Source organism: Somniosus microcephalus, chromosome 19, assembly GCF_052327205.1.
Source record: "Somniosus microcephalus isolate GS21.2 chromosome 19, FLI_Smic_1.0, whole genome shotgun sequence".
NCBI classification, from domain to species: domain Eukaryota; kingdom Metazoa; phylum Chordata; class Chondrichthyes; order Squaliformes; family Somniosidae; genus Somniosus; species Somniosus microcephalus.
The window spans coordinates 37,930,564-37,954,595 of NC_141005.1; the positions used below are offsets into that span (position 1 = coordinate 37,930,564).

The window sequence follows — 24,032 nt, forward strand, 5'->3', positions numbered from 1 at the left end:
CCACCTCCAAGTTCCCCACCATCTTGACTTGGAAGTATATCGCCGTTCCTTCATTGTCGCTAGGTCAAAATCCTGGAACTCCTCCCTAACCGCACTGTGGGACTACCTTCACCAAAAGGACTGTAGCGGTTCAAGAAGGCGGCTCACCACCACCTTCTCAAGGGCAATTAGGGATGGGCAATAAATGCTGAGCTTGCCAGCGACGTCCACATCCCATGAACGAATTTAAAAAAAAATCACGAGCACTTCGGTGAGGTACAGTAGCAGGACTGGTACCTGTGGACCAGTACTTTAGCAAAGTCAATCAAAAGAAGAAATAAATTGCATTTATAATGCCTTATTACATCCTTGAATGTCCCAAAGAGTTTTACAGCCGATGGATTACTTTTGTCCTGCAGACCCTACTGTTATGCAGGAAAATGTCCCGCAAACAGCAAATGAATGAATGACCCCAAAATCTATGGTAATAGGGTGAGGGAGAAATGGTGGCCAGGGGGTGAGGGAGGAATGGTGGCCAGGGCGCCAGGAGAATTCTCTCGTAGAATAAATATCTTCAGAAGAGAGCAGGAGAGAAAATTGACGAGAAAACAGTTAAGATTTTCTTTTGGCCAGTGCAGCTATAGACGCTGATCCGTGACTCGTGTTCTGTTCAGCATGGTGCAAACGCGGTAGAACTGCATGAAAAGTGCCTAAAAATAGCAGATTCATTGCATTAATCAGGAAGTGAGAAGTCGTTCCAGTTCTGACAGTAATAAAAGTGTGACATTTCCGGTTACAATGCAGTGAGGGCTTTTTTTTTTGTTTGATGGGATTTGTCCAAACACCTGTTGTATAAATAACACAAAAGGAGCAAGTTAAAGTTATGTAACTTTGGATAGTATAAAAAGTTACTTCACTTGTAACTTATATAATAGAAAAAGTTTTATTATATATAGTATCTCTTTCATCATAAGTATGAGCAAACCCCGATACAAATGATACTGTTGCATTTCGCAGTCGCCAATGTACTGGCTGAACGTCACGCCTTTCTCAGCTTGGACTTTACTCCCCTCCTATTTCCCGGGAACTCGGGAACATGAGGCGGAGCCGCCGGGAGACGTCAGCTCTGCGGGGTCCTGACGGCTGTAAGCTGGGCCAATGAGCTCTCTCCACATGCGGCCACTCGAGGTAGCGCCGTGAGAAAGGCCGCTGCCAGTCGAGTGTTATAAACGTGCTGCTGCCGGCGCCTGGCCGTTCACATTCATTCAGATGAGCGAGGCGTTGCGAGCTTGCCGGCTTTAGAAGCGCAGCCACAGCAACCCGGTTCCCCCCGTGTCGCAGTCCAGTCACTGCGGCTCCTCGCTACACAGAACCTTCCACACAAGGGAGGGGGGGAAAAAGAAAACAATAAAAGAAAGACAAGGACATCGATCTCTGTTTAAATTATATTCATTGAGGGAGAGGAAAAAAGAAGCGAGAGGAAAAAAAAACATTTAAAAGTGTTTTTTTTGTTTAAACCTATCAAAGTGGTTGAGCCGAACCTTGCCTGCCTCCCTCCAGCCCGCTTGTCTTTACCCTTCATAGTGTGTGTGTGTGTGTGTGTCAGCTTGTTTCTCTGCGAGGAAGGAAGCCTCTCTCCCTCCCTCCCTCGGACAAGAAACCGCGACAGTAAAGGAAGGAAATCTGGAGTGAAACCATGGAGAACGCGCACACAAAGACTGTGGATGAAGTTTTAGCCAATTTTAACGTCAATGAGACAACGGGGCTTAGTTTGGAGCAAGTCAAGAAACAGAAGGAGAGATGGGGACCGAATGGTATGTGCTCGGGACGCTTCTTGCCGTTGATCTCGATGCTGGATGTGTTTGCGTGTTATTTTTTTTTTAATTGTCTTTCCCTCGTTTTGTGTGTGTGTGTTGCATTAGGGCCTTCTTGCAATGTGTGGAGCCGGCATCTGTGCGTGAGGCAGCCCGAACATGGCTGACTCACCGCGATCGCTGAATTTTAAATTGTATGAAAGTCACATTTTGTGTGTGTGGGGATAGAGTCTAATCTAAAATATTAAATTATATTGTCTTTGGCTTTAAAAAATAAATAAATCGGGAGATGGCAAAAACCTTTTCATTAATTAAAAACCAAAATCTTGCCGGTACCAATCGCCAGTTTGGTTTATCCTACCGACTACAATTTAAAAAAATGTAAATCTCTGAAGTAAGAGTAGTCGTAACGCAGTCAGTTGGGTTAGCATCACGTTATTTTTTTATATATAAAACTGCGCTTTCTACCTCGGATGTGCTGCTTGCTGTACCTCTTTAGGGCGCGATGATTGCAGGATAAGCGTGGTCTAAATGGTTCCTTTTTTCCTCGAGCGTGACTTTGCTCTTGTACAGAAGTCCAGTGAATTTGCATGTTTTAACGCAGTTTTCTTTTTCTCGCATATTCCATGGCGGCGCGACTCATTAACAGAACTACCAGCAGAAGAAGGTACAGTAGATCGCAGTATTTTTTTGTTTAGGACTATAAATTTTACAAAATATTGAGTCGAGAGATTATTTTTAATGTTGAACATTTTTTTGACAACTTTTTTTTGCAGGCAAATCGTTATGGGAGCTTGTGCTAGAACAATTTGAAGATTTATTGGTCCGAATTTTACTCTTGGCAGCTTGTATATCATTTGTAAGTGTTTTATTTTATCAAACAAATTGTCTCAATGTCCAGTATTCCCCCTACCCAGGGTTATGGTATTTTTTTATAGGCATATAAAGGTTTATTATTAGGAAATTGAGTACTGTGGTCTGAGTACAAACTAATCTGTACCCTTGCACAGTAACCATGACTGGAATGGTGTGTGGAATTCTAGTCCAGTCTGTCTTGATAAAAGTAAGGTGACAATTGCAGCTTTTTGATGAGGACAAGACTGATGTCTGCAAAGATGATACACTTCTGTTGACCAAATTTGGCCAGTGACCTTCATGGGGACATGCATGGTATCTCCTCTCTCCTTGACTTTTAAGGTTTATAGCGCGCCAGTTAAAATGGTTTTGGGTCGGCATGACAATAATAGAAAACAATGTTCAGTCCTGGATTGGGTTACACAACTTAATACAGTAGCTGTACTTGCTGCAATGGTTACCCAATGGCAGACAGAAATAAATGTTCTAGGCAGATATGTGTGCGTACCAAATGTTCTGCTAAATTGAGTTTTAATTGAAGTAGTTATCAGTTGCTACTTTGAGGTGCAAAGCAAAATCTTCATGAGGTTATTTGCGCACATCAGCTAGTCGTATAGAGTTTCACTTATGAAAAGAGAATTAAACACTGAAATAACTTGGAACAAGTACATAACCTTATTTTATCCAGTTTGTTTAAACTCTGGTTTTATACTGTTGTCACAATTCTGCAGAAAACATGAACCGTTTGCAAGAAAACTAGTTTTAATATTTTTGTTTGTGTGATTGAGCGAGAGGACTTCATGGACGGTAGAGCACTTCTCATTGGATTAAGTGCTTCACTCCATGGTAACACTCAATGTTTCCATTTATCAACATTACTGCAATAGATGACACTATCAAGAGCTGTGGCTTACCTGTAAATCACATAAGTGACATCGGGGTTTATAAATTTCCAGGTGCCAGAGTTGAGTGGCTTATCCTGCTAGTGAGTTTTGCAATGTCTGATTTATCACTGATCCAGGTCACTTATATCCAGTTTATAATCATATAAACATTTAGGAAGAAAGAACAATTGAGCATGTATGAGTATTAATGGGAGAGTTCTTACTGGGGAGAGTGAAATTACTGTATATTGATGATTTCCAAGTTTTGTAAAAATACAAATTCTAAAGGATAATAGCTTTTTGAAAATACAGTCTTAGAGAGCAACTATTTTGAACAATTGTGTAAGATTTCTTTTGATTTAGTATACAGTAACAACTTTGCCAAGAGACTTCAACAGTAGGGAATAATGCTTGTATAATGAGAGCCGGTGGCGGTTGTCTGTCAAAAGGCCACTAGAAGAGGTAACCCATGGCTGATGACGCAAAATATTTTGGGGAGAAGTGGTGTTAGAAAAGGCCTGGGTATAATTGACTATAAATACAAAGTTCAAGCACAAATGTATTTGTCTATCTGAAAAGAGGAGTTGAAGCTATGAGTTATTTATAGCCGACAGGATTATGGATGAGTTGAAGGAAGTTGGTGCAGTGTGCAAGAGTTTCTAAACATCTTGGAAATTCACAGAAAATCCCTAAAAATTAAAACATGCAGGATATAATGTGGGAACAATGTTGAAGTGCTACTGAGTACGAGAGCTGTACTGAGAAACAGACATATAGTGCAAGTTTATGTATGCTTTCAGTTTTTACGGGGGGGGGGAGGGTGTGGCAGCTATGTTAAATGTTGGACTTTCAACTAATAAAGAATCTGAGTTTAAGTTGCAATTTCTAATGCCAGAGGGAACTTGTTCTGCTCATCATAGCTGGACTTTCTGGGGAAGAAAGAAAAGTTGGAGAGGAAGATTACATCCTTCATTGCTGAAAAGCACTCCCTCCTCGCCCCCCCCCCTCAATTTTTCTTCTCTCCTGAACATATTTATTCCTTGTGGGGTGATGGGCATCCTCCAGTACATTTCCCAAGTGGCCATTAATCAAGCGTGAGTGTTGGCAGACCATTTGATTGCTGAAGCCACTGTAACTGAGCTTAATGTTGCTCTTGCCCAGTCCCAGTGTTCACAAGCATGCACTTCCAAGTGTGTGTGTGTGTGTCCTTCAAAAGATCCAAACATATTAATTGGAATAAAACAGTACGAACAGAAAATCAAAACAGTTCCTTAACATCAAAACCGTAGATTCAAAGTACAGTACCAGTCACTGAAGGTAAGCATGCAGGTGCAGCAGGCGGTTAAGAAGGCAAATGGTATGTTGGCCTTCGTAGCGAGAGGGTTCGAGTACAGGAACAAGGATGTGTTGCTGCAGTTGTACAGGGCCTTGGTGAGACCACACCTTGCGTATTGTGTGCGCCGTTTTGGTCGCCTTATCTGAGGAAGGATGTTCTTGCCATGGAGGGAGTGCAGCGAAGATTCACTAGACTGATACCTGGGATGGCAGGAATGACGTATGAGGAGAGATTGTGTCGATTGGGCTTCTACTCGCTGGAGTTTAGAAGAATGAGAGGGGATCTCATTGAAACTTATAAAATTCTAACAGGACTAGACAGACTAGATGCAGGAAGGATGTTCCCGATGGCGGAGGAGTCCAGAACCAGGGGTCACAGTCTAAGGATAAGGGGTAAGCCATTTAGGACAGAGATGAGGAATTTCTTCACCCAGAGAGTGGTGAACCTGTGGAATTCTCTACCACAGAAGGCAGTTGAGGCCAATTCATTAAATATATTCTAGAAGAAGTTAGATATATTTCTTAAGGCTAAAGGAATCAAGGGATATGGGGAGAAGGCAGGGACAGGGTACTGAGTTTGGATGATCAGCCATGATCTCATTGAATGGCGGAGCAGGCTCGAAGGGCCGAATGGCCTACTCCTGCTCCTACCTTCTATGTTTCTATGTAGTAAACTGGTACAAGTACTAAAATTCAAACAAATCATTAGAAACGCACAGTGGGCAGTTAGCATCTGTAAAAGAAAACACTGGTTGCAGTTTTGGCTGTGGATGTTTAATCGGAAGAGAAATTTAAGTAAACCTTTTAATGGACTGAACAAAGGGAAGGGGGACATTAAGTTTTAACTAGTAGATTGATCAAAAATTTTTTTTTTCAGTGGCTGAAAAGAGGTGAAAGCTGGTCATCATAGTAAGGCTATTGACATTAAAAGAGCAACACACAGTGAAAATAGCTAACTCCGGTGAAATTGAAAGTGAAAATATTGAAACACCAAGATGATGTGCCAGCCCACAAAAAGAGGCCACCATCCTGGGTGCAGACCCTATGTTAGAACTGTATTCTGAAGAAGGGTCTGCACACAGAACACACTAATGCCATACTTATCTATTTTCACTACCATTTTTATTAATTGCATTACTGAGAGAATAACCACCATTTCTACAAATCACCAGCTTTACAAAAAACCTGGTTTTCGTCTTCCGGATGAGACGTTAAATTGAGGCCCCTCTTTCAGGTGGATGTAAAAGATCCCGTGGCACTATTTCAAAGAAAAGCAGGGCAGTTATCCTCGGTGACCTAGCCAATATTTATCCCTCCCATCAGCACCACTAAAACAGATTATCTGTTCATGTCACAGTGACGACACTTCAAAAAGTAGTTCATTGGCTGTAAAGCGCTTTGGGACATCTGGTGGTCGTGAAAGCTGCTATATAAATGCAAAACTTTTTTGACGTTTGTACCAATTTTCTCTCTCTGCGCCTCCCCCCCTCTCTCTCTCTCTCTCTCTCTCTCTCTCTCTCTCTCTCTCTCTCTCTGCGCCTCCCCCTCTTTTTCTCTCTCTGCACCTCTCTCTGAGCCTCCCCCCCCCCCCTCTCTGCGCCTCCCTCCTTCCCCCCCCTCCCCCCCTCGGCGCCTCTCTCCTCCCCCCCTCCCACTCTTGGCGCCTCCACCCCCCCATTCTCGGCGCCCCCTCTCCCCCTCTCGGCACTCCCTCTCCCCGCGTGCTGCCCCCTTCCCCCTCCTTTCTTAACTATACCCAAATTTTTTACCTGCATTTTGTCTCTAGATGCTGATGGACCTGCTGTGTGTACTTCTAGCATTTTCTGTTCTGTTGTTTAGATTTTCAGTTTCTTTTGTATTAGTACGAGTAGTGCCTCGGAATCTAGCTGCTGTGATCCACTTTTGCCAGCACATTCCATCATTGGTATGTGTAGTACCTGCCCTGGTAATAGTCGAGTCTCGTGCAAGGCTGCTGCAGCCCTGATCATGGGGTTTAACTCCCACTTACTTTAAAAAGAAATTGGATCAGACTGGTATCATTTTGGTAGCAATCCAGAGCACAATAAATTTGTTAGCATTGCTAGCTCTGTACCAGTTAATATTGAGTAATAACGATATGACATTTAGGCATAGATTTCAGAACTAATCTATTCTTACCTGGAAGCAATATTCCGGTGATCAGTTACTAAGACAGCCAGGTGAGCACAGGAAAACAGCAACGCCAAAATGAATGCTGGGGTAATAGCAAATAAAATTGGGATTTTGGTAAATAATTCAGAGTCCTGGTTTCTCCATTGCAAAGCTAATGGGAAACTGAAAAACCAAGTGGGTTATTTCTAAATCTGAAGAAAGAGTAGAGGAAAGAAGTATTCTAACACTCCCTTTCACTTGAGACTATGTTAAAGCTGCTTATCAACTAAAGGACGCACTACATGTTAAAGAACATAGGACCATAAGAAATAAGAGCAGGAGTAGGCCATACGGCCCCTCGAGCCTGCTCTGCCATTCAATAGGATCATGGCTGATCATCGACCTCATCTTCACTTTCCCACCCGATCTCCGTATCCCTTGATTCCCCTAGAGTCCAGAAATCTATCTATCTCAGCCTTGAATGTACTCAAAGACTCAGCATGCGCAGCCCTCTGGGGTACAGAATTCCAAAGATTCACAACCCTCTGAGTGAAGAAATTCCTCCTCATCTCATTCTTTAATGGCCTACCCCTTATCCTGAGACTATGCCCTCTAGTTCTAGACACTCCAGCAAGGGGGAACAACCACTCAGCATCTATCCTGTCAATCCCCTTCAGAATCTTGTATGTTTCAATGAAATCACCTCATTCTTCGAAACTCCAGAGAGTACAGGCCCATTCTACACAATCTCTCATCATAGGACAGCCCTCTCATCCCAGGAATCAACCTAGTGAACCTTTGTTGCACCGCCTCCAAGGCAAGTATATCCTTCCTTTAGATAAGGAGACCAAAACTCTGCACAGTACTCCAGGTGTGGTCTCACCATGGCTCTGTACAATTGTAGCAAGACTTTCTTACTCTTGGGGCTGGATTTTACTTACCGAGACAAGTTGGGGGTGGGACTACTACCTTCCGGGTTCTAGTCTTGCCCCCAGCGACGTGCAACGTACCAGATGCTATTTTCCCCTGATTGGCCTTGTTAAGCCCGCCCTGCGGGCTTGCTGGCCAATTAAGGGAAAGCTGGTGTCAGATGATGTCAGTTGATGACACTTCATCTGCCGGTTTTCTTAAAGGGACATGAAACATTTATTTTTGACGGTGTTTGACAGCATTGAGGTGCTGTCAAACACTGACGGTCACTGTACATAGACATAGAAACATAGAAGATAGGAGCAGGAGTAGGCCATTCGGCCCTTCGAGCCTGCTCCGCCATTCAATGAGATCATGGCTGATCATCCAAATTCAGTACCCTGTCCCTGCCTTCTCCCCATATCCCTTGATCCCTTTAGCCTTAAGAAATATATCCAACTCTTTCTTGAATATATTTAATGAACTGGCCTCCACCGCCCTCTGTGGCAGAGAATTCCACAGGTTCACCACTCTGGGTGAAGAAATTCCTCCTCATTTCAGTCCTAAATGGTTTACCCCTTATCCTTAGACTACGACCCCTGGTTCTGGACTCCCCGGCCATCAGAAACATCCTTCCTGCATCTAGTCTGTCCAGGCCTGACAGAATTTTATAGGTTTCGATGAGATCCCCTCTCAATCTTCTAAACTCCAGTGAGTATAAGCCCAATCGACACAATCTCTCCTCATACGTCATTCCCGCCATCCCAGGTATCAGCCTGGTGAATCTTCACTGCACTCCTTCCATGGCAAGAACGTCCTTCCTCAGGTAAGGCGACCAAAACTGCACCCAATACTCAAGGTGTGGTCTCACCAAGGCCCTGTACAACTGCAGCAAGACATCCTTGTTCTTGTACTCGAACCCTCTTGCTACGAAGGCCAACGCACCATTTGCCTTCTTAACCGCCTGCTGCACCTGCATGCTTACCTTCAGCGACTGGTGCACAAGAACACCCAGGTCTCTTTGCACTTCCCCTTCTCCCAATCTATTGCCATTCAAATAATAATCTGCCTTCCTGTTTTTGCCACCAAAGTGGATAACCTCACATTTATCCACATTATAGTGCATTTGCCATGTTTCTGCCCAATCACCCAACCTGTCCAAATCGTACTGGAGTTTCACGACATCCTCCTCACAGCATACCCTCCCACCCAGCTTTGTGTTGTCTGCAAATTTGGAGATATAACATCCAATTCCCTCATCCAGATCATTATATATTGTGAACAGCTGGGGTCGTAGGACCGATCCTTGCGGTACCCCACTAGTCACTGCCTGCCACTCGGAAAACGACCCGTTTATTCCAACTCTTTGCTTTTTGTCCGCCAACAAGTTCTCTATCCAAGTCAAAACCTTGCCCCCAATCCCATGTGCCTTAATTTTGCACGCTAATCTCTTAGGCGGGACCTTACCGAAAGCCTTCTGAAAGTCCAAATACACCACATCCACTGGTTCTCCCTTATCTATTTTACCAGTTACATCCTCAAAAAATTCCAGTAGATTAGTCAAGCATGATTTACCTTTTGTAAATCCATGTTGACTTTGTCCGATCCAGTCACTGCTTTCCAAGTGCTCTGCTATTACAAAGGTGAGCCCTTGCACTTAGGCTCTCCAATGACTCTCTCCTTAGGATAAAACAGATGGCAGCTGCAGGTGAGGGTACAGAAGTGATCTGTCACTTCTCCCAATGAGGTGAGGCCACACAAACACTTCAAAGCTTGTCCCCTACAGAAAAATCTAAACACATTAAAAATGACTTTCCCAACATTTCCTTACCTCTGACACTCATCATTGTCCCATTGCATCCTTCACACCACTCCTGCAGCTGTCATCTGTACACAAACATTACAACAGACCCACAGCACGCCTCACTTACCCTGGCGGGGTTCCCCGATGTCGGGAAGCCCGCAGCAGATGTTGCAAAATAGGGAAAAAGCCTCTAGGGAACAGGCAGTTAAGTGGCTATAATCTTCTTCCTGCCGCTAGGCGTCGGGTCCCTGTGCAAATCGGGGACCCGACTCTTCGGAAGACTGGTTAGAGCTGGGTTGGGAGCGGGTTCAGGAGCCGCTCTCATTCTTTTTGATTTTCCCAGCAGTTCCGCCTCCTCAGGGCTGGCAAGATCCAGCCCTTGTACTCCAACCGCTTTGCAATAAAGACCAACATGCCATTTGCCTTCCTTATTGCTTGCTGTACCTGCATGCTAGTTTTCTGTTTGTTGCACGAGGACACCCAGATCTCTCTGAACGCTAACATTTGAAAGTTTCTCATTTAAAAAAATTCTGTTTTTCTATTCTTCCTACCAAAGTGAGTAACTTCACATTTCCTTACATTATACTCCATCTGCCACCTTACTGCCCACTCACTTAGTCTATCTATATCCCTTTGCTGACTTTTTGGGGTCGATTTTTGTCGAACCTGTCGGGAAGAAGTTTTGGACCCGCCTACTTCGACGTCCGGCCATCCGCTCGATTTTCCCTTGATTGACCTTGTTGAGCCCGCCCAGCGGGCTCAGCAGGCCAATTAAGGGCCACCCGGCAACCGGTGACGTCACAGACTGAAATGTCATCTGTCAAGATTTCTTGACAGATGAAATATCACTGTCTCACAGCTGTTTGAAGCTGTGAAACACTGACAGTCTGATTTCTAAGATGAGTCCTTCTGCGCAGACTCATTTAGAAATCTCAGCAGCACTGAAAGCTGAAGGCTGTCACTTTTGACAGATCGCAGCCGTTCAGCTTTCAGTTCTGGCTGAGTGATGCGCTCCAGACGGCTACAGGAAGAAAGGCTGTTAAGGTAAGTACAGGTAAGTAAAAGTTCTTTAGACACACCAAACACACTTTCCTTTGCACTCATGCACCCATCACTCACCTGAGCGCCGACATCTCGACCCCTCCAACTCCCTCAACCCGACGGCCCGCCTGCTCTACCTGGCGTGGTTTGGAGCCGTTGGGAAACCCACACGAAACCCCTCAAAATGGGGATTGGGCTAAAAACTGCCTGTTAACTACCTGTTAACAGGCAGTTAATTGGCACTAATCCCTTCCCGCCTGGTTTCGGCGGGTCCCAGTGTGGGGCAGGTACCCGCCGCCCCTGAAACTTACGTGGGGCGGGGTTTTGGGCGGGATGGTGTCAGGACCCCCAAAGTCGGGATTTCCCCTCCCCACACGCCTGAAACCCTGCCTGATGGCTCCCTGAAAATCTAGCCCTTTGTGTTCTCCTCACAGCTTACTGTCCCACCTAGCTCTGTATCATCAGCAAACTTGGATACATTACACTCGGTCCCTTCATCTAGGTCATTAATATAGATTGTAAATCGCTGAGGCCCTGACACTTATCCTTGCGGCACCCCTCTGGTTACAGCCTGACAACCAGAAAATAATCAGTTTATCCCTACTCTCTGTTTTCTGTCTGTTAACCAATCCTCTATACATGCTGCTATATTACCCCCAACCCCATGAGCCCTAATCTTGTGTAATAACCTTTTATGTGACACCTTTATTGAAAGCCTTTTGGAAATCCAAATATACTACATCCACTGGTTCCCCTTTATCTACCTGGCTAGGTACATCCTCAAAAAACTCTTAATACATTTGTCAAACACGATTTCCTTTTCATAAAACCATGTTGACTCTGCATAATCATGAATTTCTAAGTGACTTGATACCACTTCCTTAACAATGGATTCCAGCATTTTCCTGACAATTGACGTCAGGCTAACTGGCCTGTAGTTCCTTGTTTTTTTTCTCCCTCCTTTCTTGAATAGCGGTGTTACATTTGCGACCTTCCAATCCGCTGGGACCATTCTAGAATCTAGGGAATTTTGGAAGATCGAAACCAATGCATCCACTATCTCTTCAGCCACCTCTTTTAGAACCCTAGGATGTAGGCCGTCGGGTCCAGGGGATTTGTCGGCTTTTAGTCCCGTTAGTTTCTCTAGTACTTTTTCTCTACTTATATTAATTACATTAAGTTCTTCACCTTCATTAGTCCCTTGGTTCCCCACCATTTTTTGTATGCTTTTTGTATCTTCTACTGTGAAGACAGATACAAAATATTTGTTTAACATTTCTGCCATTTCCTTATTCCCTATAATAATTTCTCCTGTCTCAGCCTCTAAGGGACCAATGTTTACTTTTGCTACTCTTTTCCTTTTTACATACTTGTAGAAACTCTTATAATCTGCTTCTATATTTCTTGCTAGTTTTCTCTCATTCTATTTCTTCCCTTTTTATCAATTTTCTGGTCAACCTTTGCTGGTTTCTGAAACTCCCAATCATCAGGCTTACTATTATTCTTCGCAACATTATAAGCTTCTTCTTTCAATCTAATGCCATCCTTAACTTCTTTAGTTATCCACAGTTGGATCACTTTTCCCGTGGAGTTTTTGTTTCTCAATTAAATGTATTTTTGTTGAGAATTATGAAATATTTCTTTAAATGCTAGCCACTGCTTATCTACCGCCATACCTTTTAATCTATTTTTCCAATCTACCTTCGCTAACTCGCCACTCATACCTATGTAATTGGCTTTTTTTAAGTTTAAGACTCTAGTTTCGGACTTGGGCAAGTCGCACTCAAAATTAATGTGAAATTCTAATATATTATCATTATTACTCTGCCCCAGAGGGTCCTTTACTATGAGATTGCTAATTAACCCTGTCTCATTACACAATGCAAGATCTAAAATAGCCTGTTCCCTGGTTGGCTCCATGACATATTGTTCTAGGAAACTGTCCCAAATGCATTCCATGAACTCGTCCTCCAGACTACCTTTTCCAGTTTGATTTGTCCAGTCTATATGAAGATTAAAGTCCCCCAAGATTATTGTGTTACCTTTGTTGCAAGCTCCTACTATTTCTTGATTAATATTCTGTCCAATGGTATAGCTACTGTTAGGGGCTCCTACCAGTGTTTTCTGCCCCTTGTTATTCCTTATCTCCACCCATACTGATTCTACTTCCTGATCTTCCGAGCCGAGATCCTTTCTCGCTACTGTCCTTATGTCATCCTTTATTATCAGGACTACTCCCCCTCCTTTTCCATTCTGCCTGTCTTTTCGAAACGTCAAGTACCCTGGAACATTTACTTTCCAACCGTGGCCACCTTGCAACCATGTCTCTGTAATGGCTATTAGATCAAACCCATTTATCTCTCTTTGTGCCACTATTTCATCTATCTTGTTACGAATGCTTCGTGCATTCAGATAAAGGGCCTTTAATTTAAATTTTTTACCATTATTCCCTGCTTTGACCTTATTCTCTGCTGCACTGCTACCATTAAACTCTCTGTCCCTTCCTGTCACACTCTGCTTATTTTTACCCAAATCGCTACACTGCTCTGTTGCCTTGACCTTTCTCTTTAGATTTCTAAATTCCCCCCCCCTTTAGTTTAAAGCCCTATCTACAGCCCTAGTTATTTGATTCGCCAGGATGCTGGTCCCAGCTCGGTTTAAGTGGAGCTCGGTTTAAGTGGAGCCCGTCTCAACGGAACAGCTCCCTTTTTCCCCAGTACTGGTGCCAGTGCCCCATGAATTAAGGGTAGGAGGCAGCCCCCTTAGCATACCAGGAAATGCTGGGAAGATGTTCTAGCATGATTTGCTGCAGTGAAAGGCTCTCATTGTTCTTGCCTGTTGAAGCCTGCTGTCGTTCTGTATTGCCGCCTACAAGAAGTCATCCCATTTAGCTCTCGAGTCAAGTACAAATGTTTGACCTACAATTAAACTCGTCTGTTTTTAACCATCTCTTGTGTTGCGGTGTCTGTATTGCTGAAGCACATAAGTGCAGCTTAGTACGGCTGTCTGAAACTCTTATTTTGGCTGAGATTTAGGAAAAGATCTAATGTGGATTTAGGAGAAAAACAAACTTTTTGCTGCAGAGTTACTATATTCTCCTTCCATTGTTTCAGCCCAGATGACGTTTATTTTGGTTCCTCCAACCTCCTGATCAGAGTTGAATGTGTACAAACTTTATTTGCCTATTGTGTTCAATCTGCCGATTGGCTTCAATGCCACGAAGGCCTATGGAGGAGGAGGATTGGCGACCGAGTTGCATAGGGCCCTCACACAATTTCTAGCAGTCTGTTGTTAAGAGGCATTGGTGGAGGTCTGGGAGCAGGTTCACCTGACTGAGAAGAAGGTGCATAGTGACAGGAAGGGGGAAGAAAACAAAACGGGGAAGGGAAAGAAAGCTTGTGTCTATATGTAGTTCTTAAAATTGCATTATACAATAAAGATATCTAAGAATGACTTAATTTTTGTACTGTGCATCTCAGATTTGTAGTTTGATCCATTTATATAGCTGTAATAAATCAATATTCAATCTTGTTACCTCTCTCTAGTAGTGATGGGTGACTTCAAGCTGCTATCTTCACAGAAAGTGTGGCTTGATGCTTAAGAATGCCATTAGTTTTTTCTGTGGGTTAAATGCAAATGTTTTCACATTCTCAGCCTTTCTGGCAGTATGTGTGCGCACATGTGTTTATGGATGGGTTCTTGGTGCATTTAATTTATGCAGGTTGTACTTTTTATTTTTAAGCCATCCATTTACTTCTGCAGCTGTAGCTTTGTGTAATGTAATATAAATTGTTTAATAGCCAAAACTAAAAATACTAGTTTTCATTTATGCTGCAGCTATTGGTCTCAGACCCAAGTTCCTTCCAGACAATACCCTGTTAGTGCTGTCTGTCTGTAATTGTTAATTATTTTGCTCAGGAGTGATCTCTGTACATGTGTGGTTAAGTGCATGTACAAATGTCCTCTCAGCAGTTTAGGTTCAAGTGTTTACAAAGTAAAAGTGGTAGGTCCATACTTACAACATTTAAATGAATTCCAGATAGATTTTAAGTGCCCAGCATGTCCAAGGAACCACCCTTTAACCCAATTTCATGCCACAGTGGAGTTGCACATGGATAGCCGAAGGGATTTAAACAGACTGTATTTGGACTGTTTCATTGTTTATACATGTTTTGGCTTGTTAACCATTTTAGGAAGTAAATCCTCCAGGGAGTTTTACACCACTTCAGTCTGGATTCAGGACAGGCCCTGACTCTGGATTTGTACCTCGACTTTAAGTTGTAGGATAAATGTACATTTAAAACAACTCGATGTTCTGCAATCTTGAGACATTGATCAATTTATACTTCTCAAATGTAAGGTGCTTGGTAGGTTGTGATCTTTTCGGTGCAGGGAGTCCCTGATGTCTCTACACTCCTAACTCTGATAAAGCAAAGGCAAATATGTATTCGACCTGGAGCAGTTGTTAAGCTGGCATGTGTTGACGGTTGTTCGCTAAGCAGTGAAGCTTGTGCAGGATTAATTAAATCGCAGTCCCTACAGTGAAAGACCGCATTCAGTTCTGAGGTCATTATGGATAAAACACGTACCTCAGGAGAATGAATGCATAGATGGTGCATCAAACGTATACCCAAGGAGAATAAATGCTGTCAAGTGTAAGTTAAGTATCCAAAGGGATTCAAACAGTTAATCAGGCCTTTGCACTGTTTATGATCTAATGTTTTGGCTTGTGTTACCTTTTTGGAAGTAAACTAATGGGAAAAGTTAATGAGTTGGTGCAGCTGCCATTTCAGATGAGGCAGTGTTGAATCAACATTGGATATGGCATTAAATAAAAACATTTTGAATGTAACAATATGTAGCTATGCAGCAACACTTTTTCCTCTTCTGCCCCCCCCCCCCCCCCGAGAGATAAACCAGATTAGGGAATCACCAGCATTTCATACTCTTTCTAAACCGTGGTAAAAGTCGAGTCAGAAATGAAAATCTGCGTCCAGAACTGGAACGGCTGAGATGGGACTTTAAATAAAGATTAGCAGCCAAGGCAGTGGGAATGATAGTTACATTCGATTCGTAGTAAGCACGTCTGTAAAGCATTCAGAGTTTCTTGGGGGCTGGGAGTTGTGCATGCCGATTTCACTAGAAATGGAAAATTGTTGGTTTAGACACAATTGCCCCTGTGTAACAAAATGAAACCTCTTATTTATAAAGAATGTGTTTGTGATTTCATTACAAATGGCATACAAATCTCCCCCAGTGTATTTGCCAGGATGATCAAAATGGTGCATTGTGTTAGGGACTGGCTTAAGATGATCTAAAAATTGTAGTAATTGCACTAAAAGTGTGATGAAGATGGGAGTGTCCAGTTCCCGGCATTTTGTGTATCATTTTTGAAATGGTGTCAAATCTCTTCCGTGGGATTTTTGCCCTGTAACAGATTGAATCCTGATTGCAAGTAGAGAATATTTAAAAAGGCCTGCAGCACAAAGGGGTGGGCATAAATTATATAGTCTTTGTTTTAACGTAGCTCAGCCTTTTCATGTTTTGAATTCCACTTCAGAGTTTGTACTTTAAGGGCTTCTGTGAACTTTTAATGCTGATACACCCTCAAGAGTTGCAGTAACACTTGTACATTTGCATTTTATTTACGATCCGGGTGTGTGCGCACACGTGTGCACCTGTAATGTGTCAGGTCGGTCTTCTGTATCAATCGCCTTCTCCCAGTGGCCGAAGAGCTCTGGAGAGGTACCATTAATGCTGCCTCCGCAAGATCCTGCAAATCCATTGGCAGGATAGGCGCACCAACGTCAGTGTTCTTGCTCAGGCCAACATCCCCAGCATCGAAGCTTTGACCATGCACAATCAGCTCCGATGGACGGGTCACATTGTCCGCATGCCTGATATGAGACTCCCAAAACAAGCGCTCTACTCGGAGCTCCGGCATGGCAAGAGAGCCCCAGGTGGGCAGAGGAAACGCTTCAAGGACACCCTCAAAGCCTCCTTGAAAAAGTGTAACATCCCCACTGACACCTGGGAATCCCTGGCCCAAGACCACACAAAGTGGAGGAGAAGCATCCGGGAAGGTGCCGAACACCTCGAGTCTCTTCTCCGGAAGCAAGCGGAAACCAAGCGCAAGGAGCACACGTCAACCCAAGCACCCCACCCACCCGTCCCTTCAACCACCGTCTGCCGCACCTGTGACAAACCGTAGGTCCCGCATTGGACTAATCAGTCCCCTGCGAACTCATATTTTTAATGTGGAAGCAAGTCATCCTCGGTTCCGAGGGACTGCCTAAGAAGAAGATTCCTTCGCCTCTCATTGGGTTATGACCCACTCTGAGCAAGTGACCTGTTCCTGGCATGATTCATCAGTTTTTCTCACCCCGGCGATATGTGCTTGACCCCATAAGATTATGACTGGGCTACGATGATGCATTAACTCTGCCGTACCATGCTGTGGTGCATTCTTGTGGTTGTTTCTCAATCTTGTCTTGTAAGATTGATATTTTATGCCTGTATTTCCCATTATCCACATGAATGACGCATCACCCGTAACCAAAGCTGTTAGGCAACTTCTCCCAGGCTTCTGTCAATGCTGCTGGGGCTGAGTAACTTTGCCTGTTCCCTTCCTATTGTGGGGAAGTTATGGTTTATGTTTGGTATTTTCCAATGTTTGTACGATGGCGATCAGAAATTCAACAATTAGAAATCCTAAAGGGAACTTCCAATATGTTATCGCCACACTTGCCATTGTGTGGGTTTCAATAATTCATAGGAATCCTTCTTGCTTTTGAGTTCTTTATTATACAACTTGTATTTATTATTTTGAAAAGTGCATATTTTCAAGGGAAATGGCATATTGCCTTTCATTTCTGGGATCTGGATTCAATACGAGTCTGTTAAGGTCCTGTGTTGAAATTCCTAGTGAATCATGGGATCACAAGACAAAATTGACTTGGAACTAAATTGCCAATTTTGCTGAGACTATAATGGCCAATCTGGGGAACAATATCATATTGCAGTATTACGGGGTGCTCTTCTTGGGGTATAGAGTACAGGTAGCTTTATTCTACACCTTGCTTTGCTGTACATGGCTTAGGAGTGCTTGATGTGGAAACAGGGGAAGTGCTCCATGCCCCAGCATTAAATTCTTTGTCTGCATCAGTGCAAACATTCACCAAAAAAATTAAAAATACATAGTTTTCAAGCTACAGTAGGTTTGGTACTAACTAACTAGTGCAGTGTGCCTGTTGCCCCAAGACATTTTCCCATTAAAGTCTGAAATGTTTTACCCAGAAGAATTAATTTCTATAAAAATTTGTTACTGAAAGTGTATGTATACAACATTGAAGGGACTACTTTGTTTTGCGGATGTACATCCTTAGTTGCGAGCGTATATAACAGACGCGTATCGATTTGTACAGTCAGTGCCGAAGTTCCAGTTACCCAGTAAAGATCACTTGAAGTTACACTCAGTCTCTGCTGCTTTATTATTTTATGTAGTTGTGTGTAGCGGTACAAACACAACAAATTGGCGACGAGAATTATGAACCTACATCTTATTCTGGCATCGCGTCCAGAGGACACCGAAATTTGGAAGAAAGGAGTGAGAAGGTAGAGAAAACGGAGCACGCTTGCTCAGCTAGGCAGGGGATACGCAAGTCAAGTGAAAAGTGCACAGGACTTGCATGACGCTAGCTAACTTGTAAAGAAAGAAAAACGGGTTTGGAAAAAAAAATGGCGATGATTGGCACGATTGCAGCATTTGATAGCAGCATTGAAGACTGGGCAACTTACATTGAAAGAGTGGACTTGTACTGTGAGGCTAACGGAGTGGAGGTAGAAAAGAAAGCCACTGTTTTGCTGAGTGTTATGGGCGCAAAGACATACGGGCTGCTACGTAGTTTATTAACCCCTGAAAAGCCAGCAAACAAAACATTCAAACAAATAGTATTATGCACAGATTGACCGAGAAGCCCTCCGCCTTGTGTGGGGAGTCAAGAAATTCAACCACTATTTGTATGGTCAACAGTTTACACTGTTAACTGACCACCAGCCTCTCGTTTCAATCTTCAACCCAAGGAAGGGCGTTCCAGTGATGACGGCACAACGGCTACAGCGATGGTCACTCTTCCTAGGGGCTCACCTGTATGACATTGAATACAAGGGGACCAAGCAACATGGCAACGCCGATGGTTTGTCACGTTTACCACTGCCGACCTCAGAGAGAACTACAATAGTTGACTCAGCAGAGGTATTTCACACAACAATAGTTGAGCAGCTACCAGTGACAAACTCCCTCATTGAAAGAGAAACACGCAATGACCCTACATTGTCAAAAGTTTATGACATCACTGTGAAGGGATGGCCAGCGCATGGTGACTCATTGTTTCCAGCATTCTCAGCTAGGAGGGAGCAGTTATCAGTGTGTCGGGGAGCACTGATGTGCGGCTCACGAGTTGTGATTCCTCCCAAGCCTCGTAACCGAGTGCTAGATGAACTGCATGAAGGCCACTTGGGTACGGTAAAGATGAAAAGCCTTGCCCGTGGATACGTGTGGTGGCCGGGAATTGACAAACCGATCGAGGACCTGACAGAGCTGCTCAGGATGTCAAAAGGTCCAGAACGCACCACCACAAGCCCCTCTCCATCCATGGGAATGGCCCTCATCACCATGGCAACGTGTGTACATCGACTTTGCTGGACCGTTCATGGACTCCATGTTCTTGATTGCAGTCGATGCACATTCCAAATGGCCCGAGGTCATTAAAATGAAATTAACCACATCTGAAAAGACCATTTCAGTTCTGAGGACCATGTTCGCTAGAAATGGCCTACTAGAACAAATTTGCACAGACAATGGATGACAATTTGTCTCTGACGAATTCCAAGGTTTCATGAGGAAAAATGGAATCAAGCACTACACATCTGCCCCGTACCATCCAGCTACAAATGGCTTGGCAGAAAGATTCGTACAGACTTTCAAGAAGGCCATCAAAGCAATGTACAGCGAGAATCTACCACTGCAACATAAGATAAGACAATTTCCTCTTTGCTTATCGGAACGCAGCACACGCAGCCACTAATCAGACTCCAGCGATGATGTTTCTGAACCGGAACCTGAGATCTCGCATGGACCTTCTTAAACCGAATGTACGTCGTGATGTAGAGAACAAACAGTTCAAACATTTGAATGCTAAGCCAAAAGAAGCTTCAGTGTGGGACAGTCAGTTCTTGCTCGTGATTTCCAGACGGAAAAGTGGCAACCAGGTACAATATCCACAAGAGAGGGACCACTGATGTATACTGTGGATGTGGGAGAGAACATTTTGAGATGTCATGTGGACCAAATTCTGGATGTTCAGGTGGAAAACACCCCTATACCTCGCCCAGACTCACCGGACATGGAAACAGACACTCCTGATTCATCAGCACTAGCCTCATCCACAGCTGAGAGCTCTACCTGTGCTGATAGCTCACCTGATGCATCTGTACCTGTACAGTCTCATGCCCCAAAGCAAAAGAGTCTGGAGAGACGTTACCCAGAGAGGCAGAGGAGGCCTCCCCAGAGACTTGACTTGTAAAAGGGCTGTTGACAAAATAAATGTTAGGTTGGAATTTGAATTTTGTTACTTTAAGAAAACAAAAAGGTTACTGTAAAGACAGGCTCTGTATGTTAATTATAGAAATTTTGCGTTAATATACTATTAAACTAAAGGGGGAGGAAGTTTAATGTATACAACATTGAAGGGACTACTTTGTTTTGCGGATGTACATCCTTAGTTGCGAGCGTATGTAACAGACGCGTATCGATTTTGTATAGTCCGTGCCGAAGTTCCAGTTAACCAGTAAAGATCACTTGAAGTTACACTCAGTCTCTGCTGCTTTATTATTTTATGTAGTTGTGTATAGCGGTACAAACACAACAGAGAATTTAGAACTAAAATCAATTTGCGGTTACCTTTTTATGACATCCAAACTAATAGAGAATATTGAATTTTATACTGATTTTTTCCTGTACTCTAGTTTCTGTTTGAGTGTAACCAATGATGAGTCTACTGTGAGCTGTTAACAGAATCTCACTTGTGAATTAACCTAAGTCATATGATTTTACATTTTAACTTTTTTATCTTTCCACACTTATTATAATGTGCAAATTATAAGCATTATTTGATGATGTTTATATCTTGTATGTTATAATTGTCCAAATTGAAATGCAGGCTACAGTTTTGTAAGTGAACCTGCTGGAAAATGAACTTTGTTTTATAAATTAAATGTATTCTCCAGTCTCCTTTCATGCTTTCAATTATTTTAATGAAACATGCTTTTATAAAAGAAAATGCATCCAGAAAATGCACTGAAATACAAGAAGTTCTAAAGGTTCATTTAAAAGTCTTTGAACTTGGAGTGCTGCAGTTCGCTTTCATGAAATGTATTTGGGTACAGTAAATGAGAGAATGAAGAAAACCCTTTTTAATCAATATGTGCACTTTTTTCAATGCTTGAAAAGATAAAGTACAGCCTGAAGACACTTCAAAAACAAATTGTGTAAGAAATACAATAAAATGTTGTATATGTGTGTTACCGCCTTTATTGAGTAAACCGTACACTTCACGAAACCTTGTCTGATCATTTTCAGGTTCTGGCCTGGTTTGAAGAAGGTGAAGAAACTGTAACTGCCTTTGTGGAGCCTTTTGTAATATTATTAATTCTAATAGCAAATGCTGTTGTGGGTGTTTGGCAGGTAAGTGATCTTTTAAAACTCACTTTGCCATGGACATATTTAGGAATACTCAGCGTTGCATTTTAATTAATGACGAACCAAATTTACTTCACGCAGTAAAGCCATTGAGGAGGGTCAGTGCAGTAACATCATGTGAGGCTTTGGCACCACTTATCCCATTCCTGCTCCTCCCCTTTTTAAAAATAAATAAATAAATAAATAAATAAAATAAATTGTTGGTATGTCCATGTGCATTGCCACCTGGAGGGAAAACCTGACAGTAGATATACTGCTAATATTGGCCTGCCACTTTGAGGTCAAAGAATTGCACATAAAACAACCTGTTTTTCCCACTTGTGAGGCATTTTCATAATGCTTTTAAAATTATTTTGCTAACTTTATAAATTAGGTTCTATAATTGTGCACATTTCTGAATGATTATGGTCTCCGGTCCTTGTAATTATACCTTGGGAGGGGGGCCTAATCTTAGCATTAGAGCTAGACCAGTTGGGAGTGAAATCAGGAAGCACTTTTTCACAGTACTCGATATCTTGCTACCTCCACGAAGGCAGTGGATACTGGGTCAACTGGAAATTTCATGGACAGAAATTGATAGATTTTTGTTGGTAAGGGTATCAAGGGATATGGAGAAAAGGCATTTAAATGGAGCTGAGGTACAGATTATCCATGATGGCTCGAGGGGCTGAATGGCCTCCTCCTGTTCCTATGTCACACAGAATCACAGAAACCCCACAGTACAGATAGAGGCCATTTCGGCCCATCGAGCCTGCACCGACACATATCCCACCCGATCCCCGTAACCCCTACACCAACACCAACACATATCCCACCCTATCCCTGTAACCCCACGTATTTAATTCCCCCTACAGGACTCTTCCCTGGGGAAAATATATTTAATGATTTTGCTTTTTATTCCCCAGACTTTGTCCAATTTTCTTTTCTCTTCTAGTCTGTAGCTGAGAAAGTGGAAGATACTTAACAGCAAGCAGTATGGGAAATAATGTGGGACAAAAGAGCACTGTTACTGAGATGTTGGGTCCAGGTTTATTTAGCAGCAAGGCGCTGTTGAGCTATTGTATTTTGAGCTGCATCTGTATTCATCAAGTTCATGGCTGTGAGGAATGGCAGGCAGCTCATTTTGCATTGGTAGTCTACCTATCTTTCATGTGGAGATTGGTTGTAGATTAGCATTCTTTTTCCGGTTGTACTTCCAGTGCTACATGTTTGAGAGAGAGTTCAAGTACAGACAGAATTCTGGTCTGGTCTTGTTTTTTTCCCCATTCACCTCTTATCCTCCACTCCTAGCTGTTACCCTAACGTTTGAACAGAGAGTATTGCAGGGCAATGCGAGGCTTGTTGGGTACAATTAGCCTTCATGCAGTTCAGTTTTGCTGGTGTGGAGGAGGGCTGATTGAGAAATGTGAACAGAAATTTGTGGTGATTTCATCAGAATTGGTCAACGTTTTAATCATTTGCAGTATCTTTTCAGTTCTAAAGTTGTTGAACTATAATTACAAAGTTCAGATACTTCAGCTAATGAAAGTGCCCCTGTTTGCAACTAATAACCTCCCTAATGTTTCACTCTGTTCTTGGGAAAACAAGCTGAACCATAATAAAGTTTCAAGTTTTATTTTGAGCAAAACAAATAGGTGTTATTCAGGGCAAGGGGTGATTAATGTGTTTACACTGATGTAAAGAGTCTATTGAAGAGTTGCAAACATACAAAACTAATGGACAGGAAAACCAGCTGGTCCATTGAGCCTGTCCCACCTTCATGTTGCAAAGAACCATCTTGACCCTGAATTCTCCCCACTCACCAGCAGAGCAGTCGGGGTGGGGGGGTGAAAACCCAGGCCAATTCAACAAAGAACAGTTCTAGAAAATTCCTGACCAAACCACTAAATCAAAAACGAGTTCCATGAGGCGCACATCACCCAACATCCCACCTACCTCATCCAGCTCGCTGCACCAGCCAGAAACCTGTTCCAAAGGTCAATGACCCTCTGAAAAGAAAAGCCTCCTCACATCTAGTCAACTTCTCTGCCTACATAACTTAATTGCATATGCTCAAATGAGTAAGCCAGGTAGTTATAGGTCAATTTGTTTTGCCTTCATTGCAGGTAAACATTTAGAGTTCATAACATGGCTTGAAATTGGTGAACGTTTATGAAGGCAGGGACAGTCGACATGAATTTGTAAAGGGTAGATTATGTATCACTAATTTTAACTTTTGAGGGAATCTGTAGTTAAATAGAATTCAGTGGATGCTGTATTTCTGAATTTTCAAAAAACATTTTGATAAGGGACTTGTTACAAAAATTGAAGCATGTTATAGCTGCATGGCTAGGGGATAGAAAGCAAAGACTAGGGGTAGGTGGACGTCTTTAGGATTGATAAGTGTCGGTAGTGATGTGCCTCGGAGATCTGTGCTACAACAAGGTTTGTTTTCCATTTATAGAAGAGTTATTAGAAAAGGAACGTTTTATCACAAATGGACATTGAGGCAGAGACTACAACTTCCTTTAAGGGAATTTGAT

At 42.8% G+C, this 24,032-nt stretch overlaps 1 protein-coding gene across 1 annotated transcript; it reads left to right on the forward strand.

Annotated features, from left to right (window-relative positions):
- Positions 1-1,173: 1,173 nt before the first annotated feature.
- On the forward strand, positions 1,174-21,576 carry LOC147104341 (sarcoplasmic/endoplasmic reticulum calcium ATPase 2a-like). Its single transcript, XM_085961596.1, has 4 exons — positions 1,174-1,793; positions 2,443-2,460; positions 2,570-2,652; positions 21,391-21,576. The coding sequence occupies exons 1-4, from the start codon at positions 1,676-1,678 to the stop codon at positions 21,559-21,561; spliced, it is 390 nt and encodes a 129-aa protein (XP_085817722.1). The 5' UTR covers positions 1,174-1,675; the 3' UTR covers positions 21,562-21,576.
- The last annotated feature ends 2,456 nt before the right edge of the window (positions 21,577-24,032 follow it).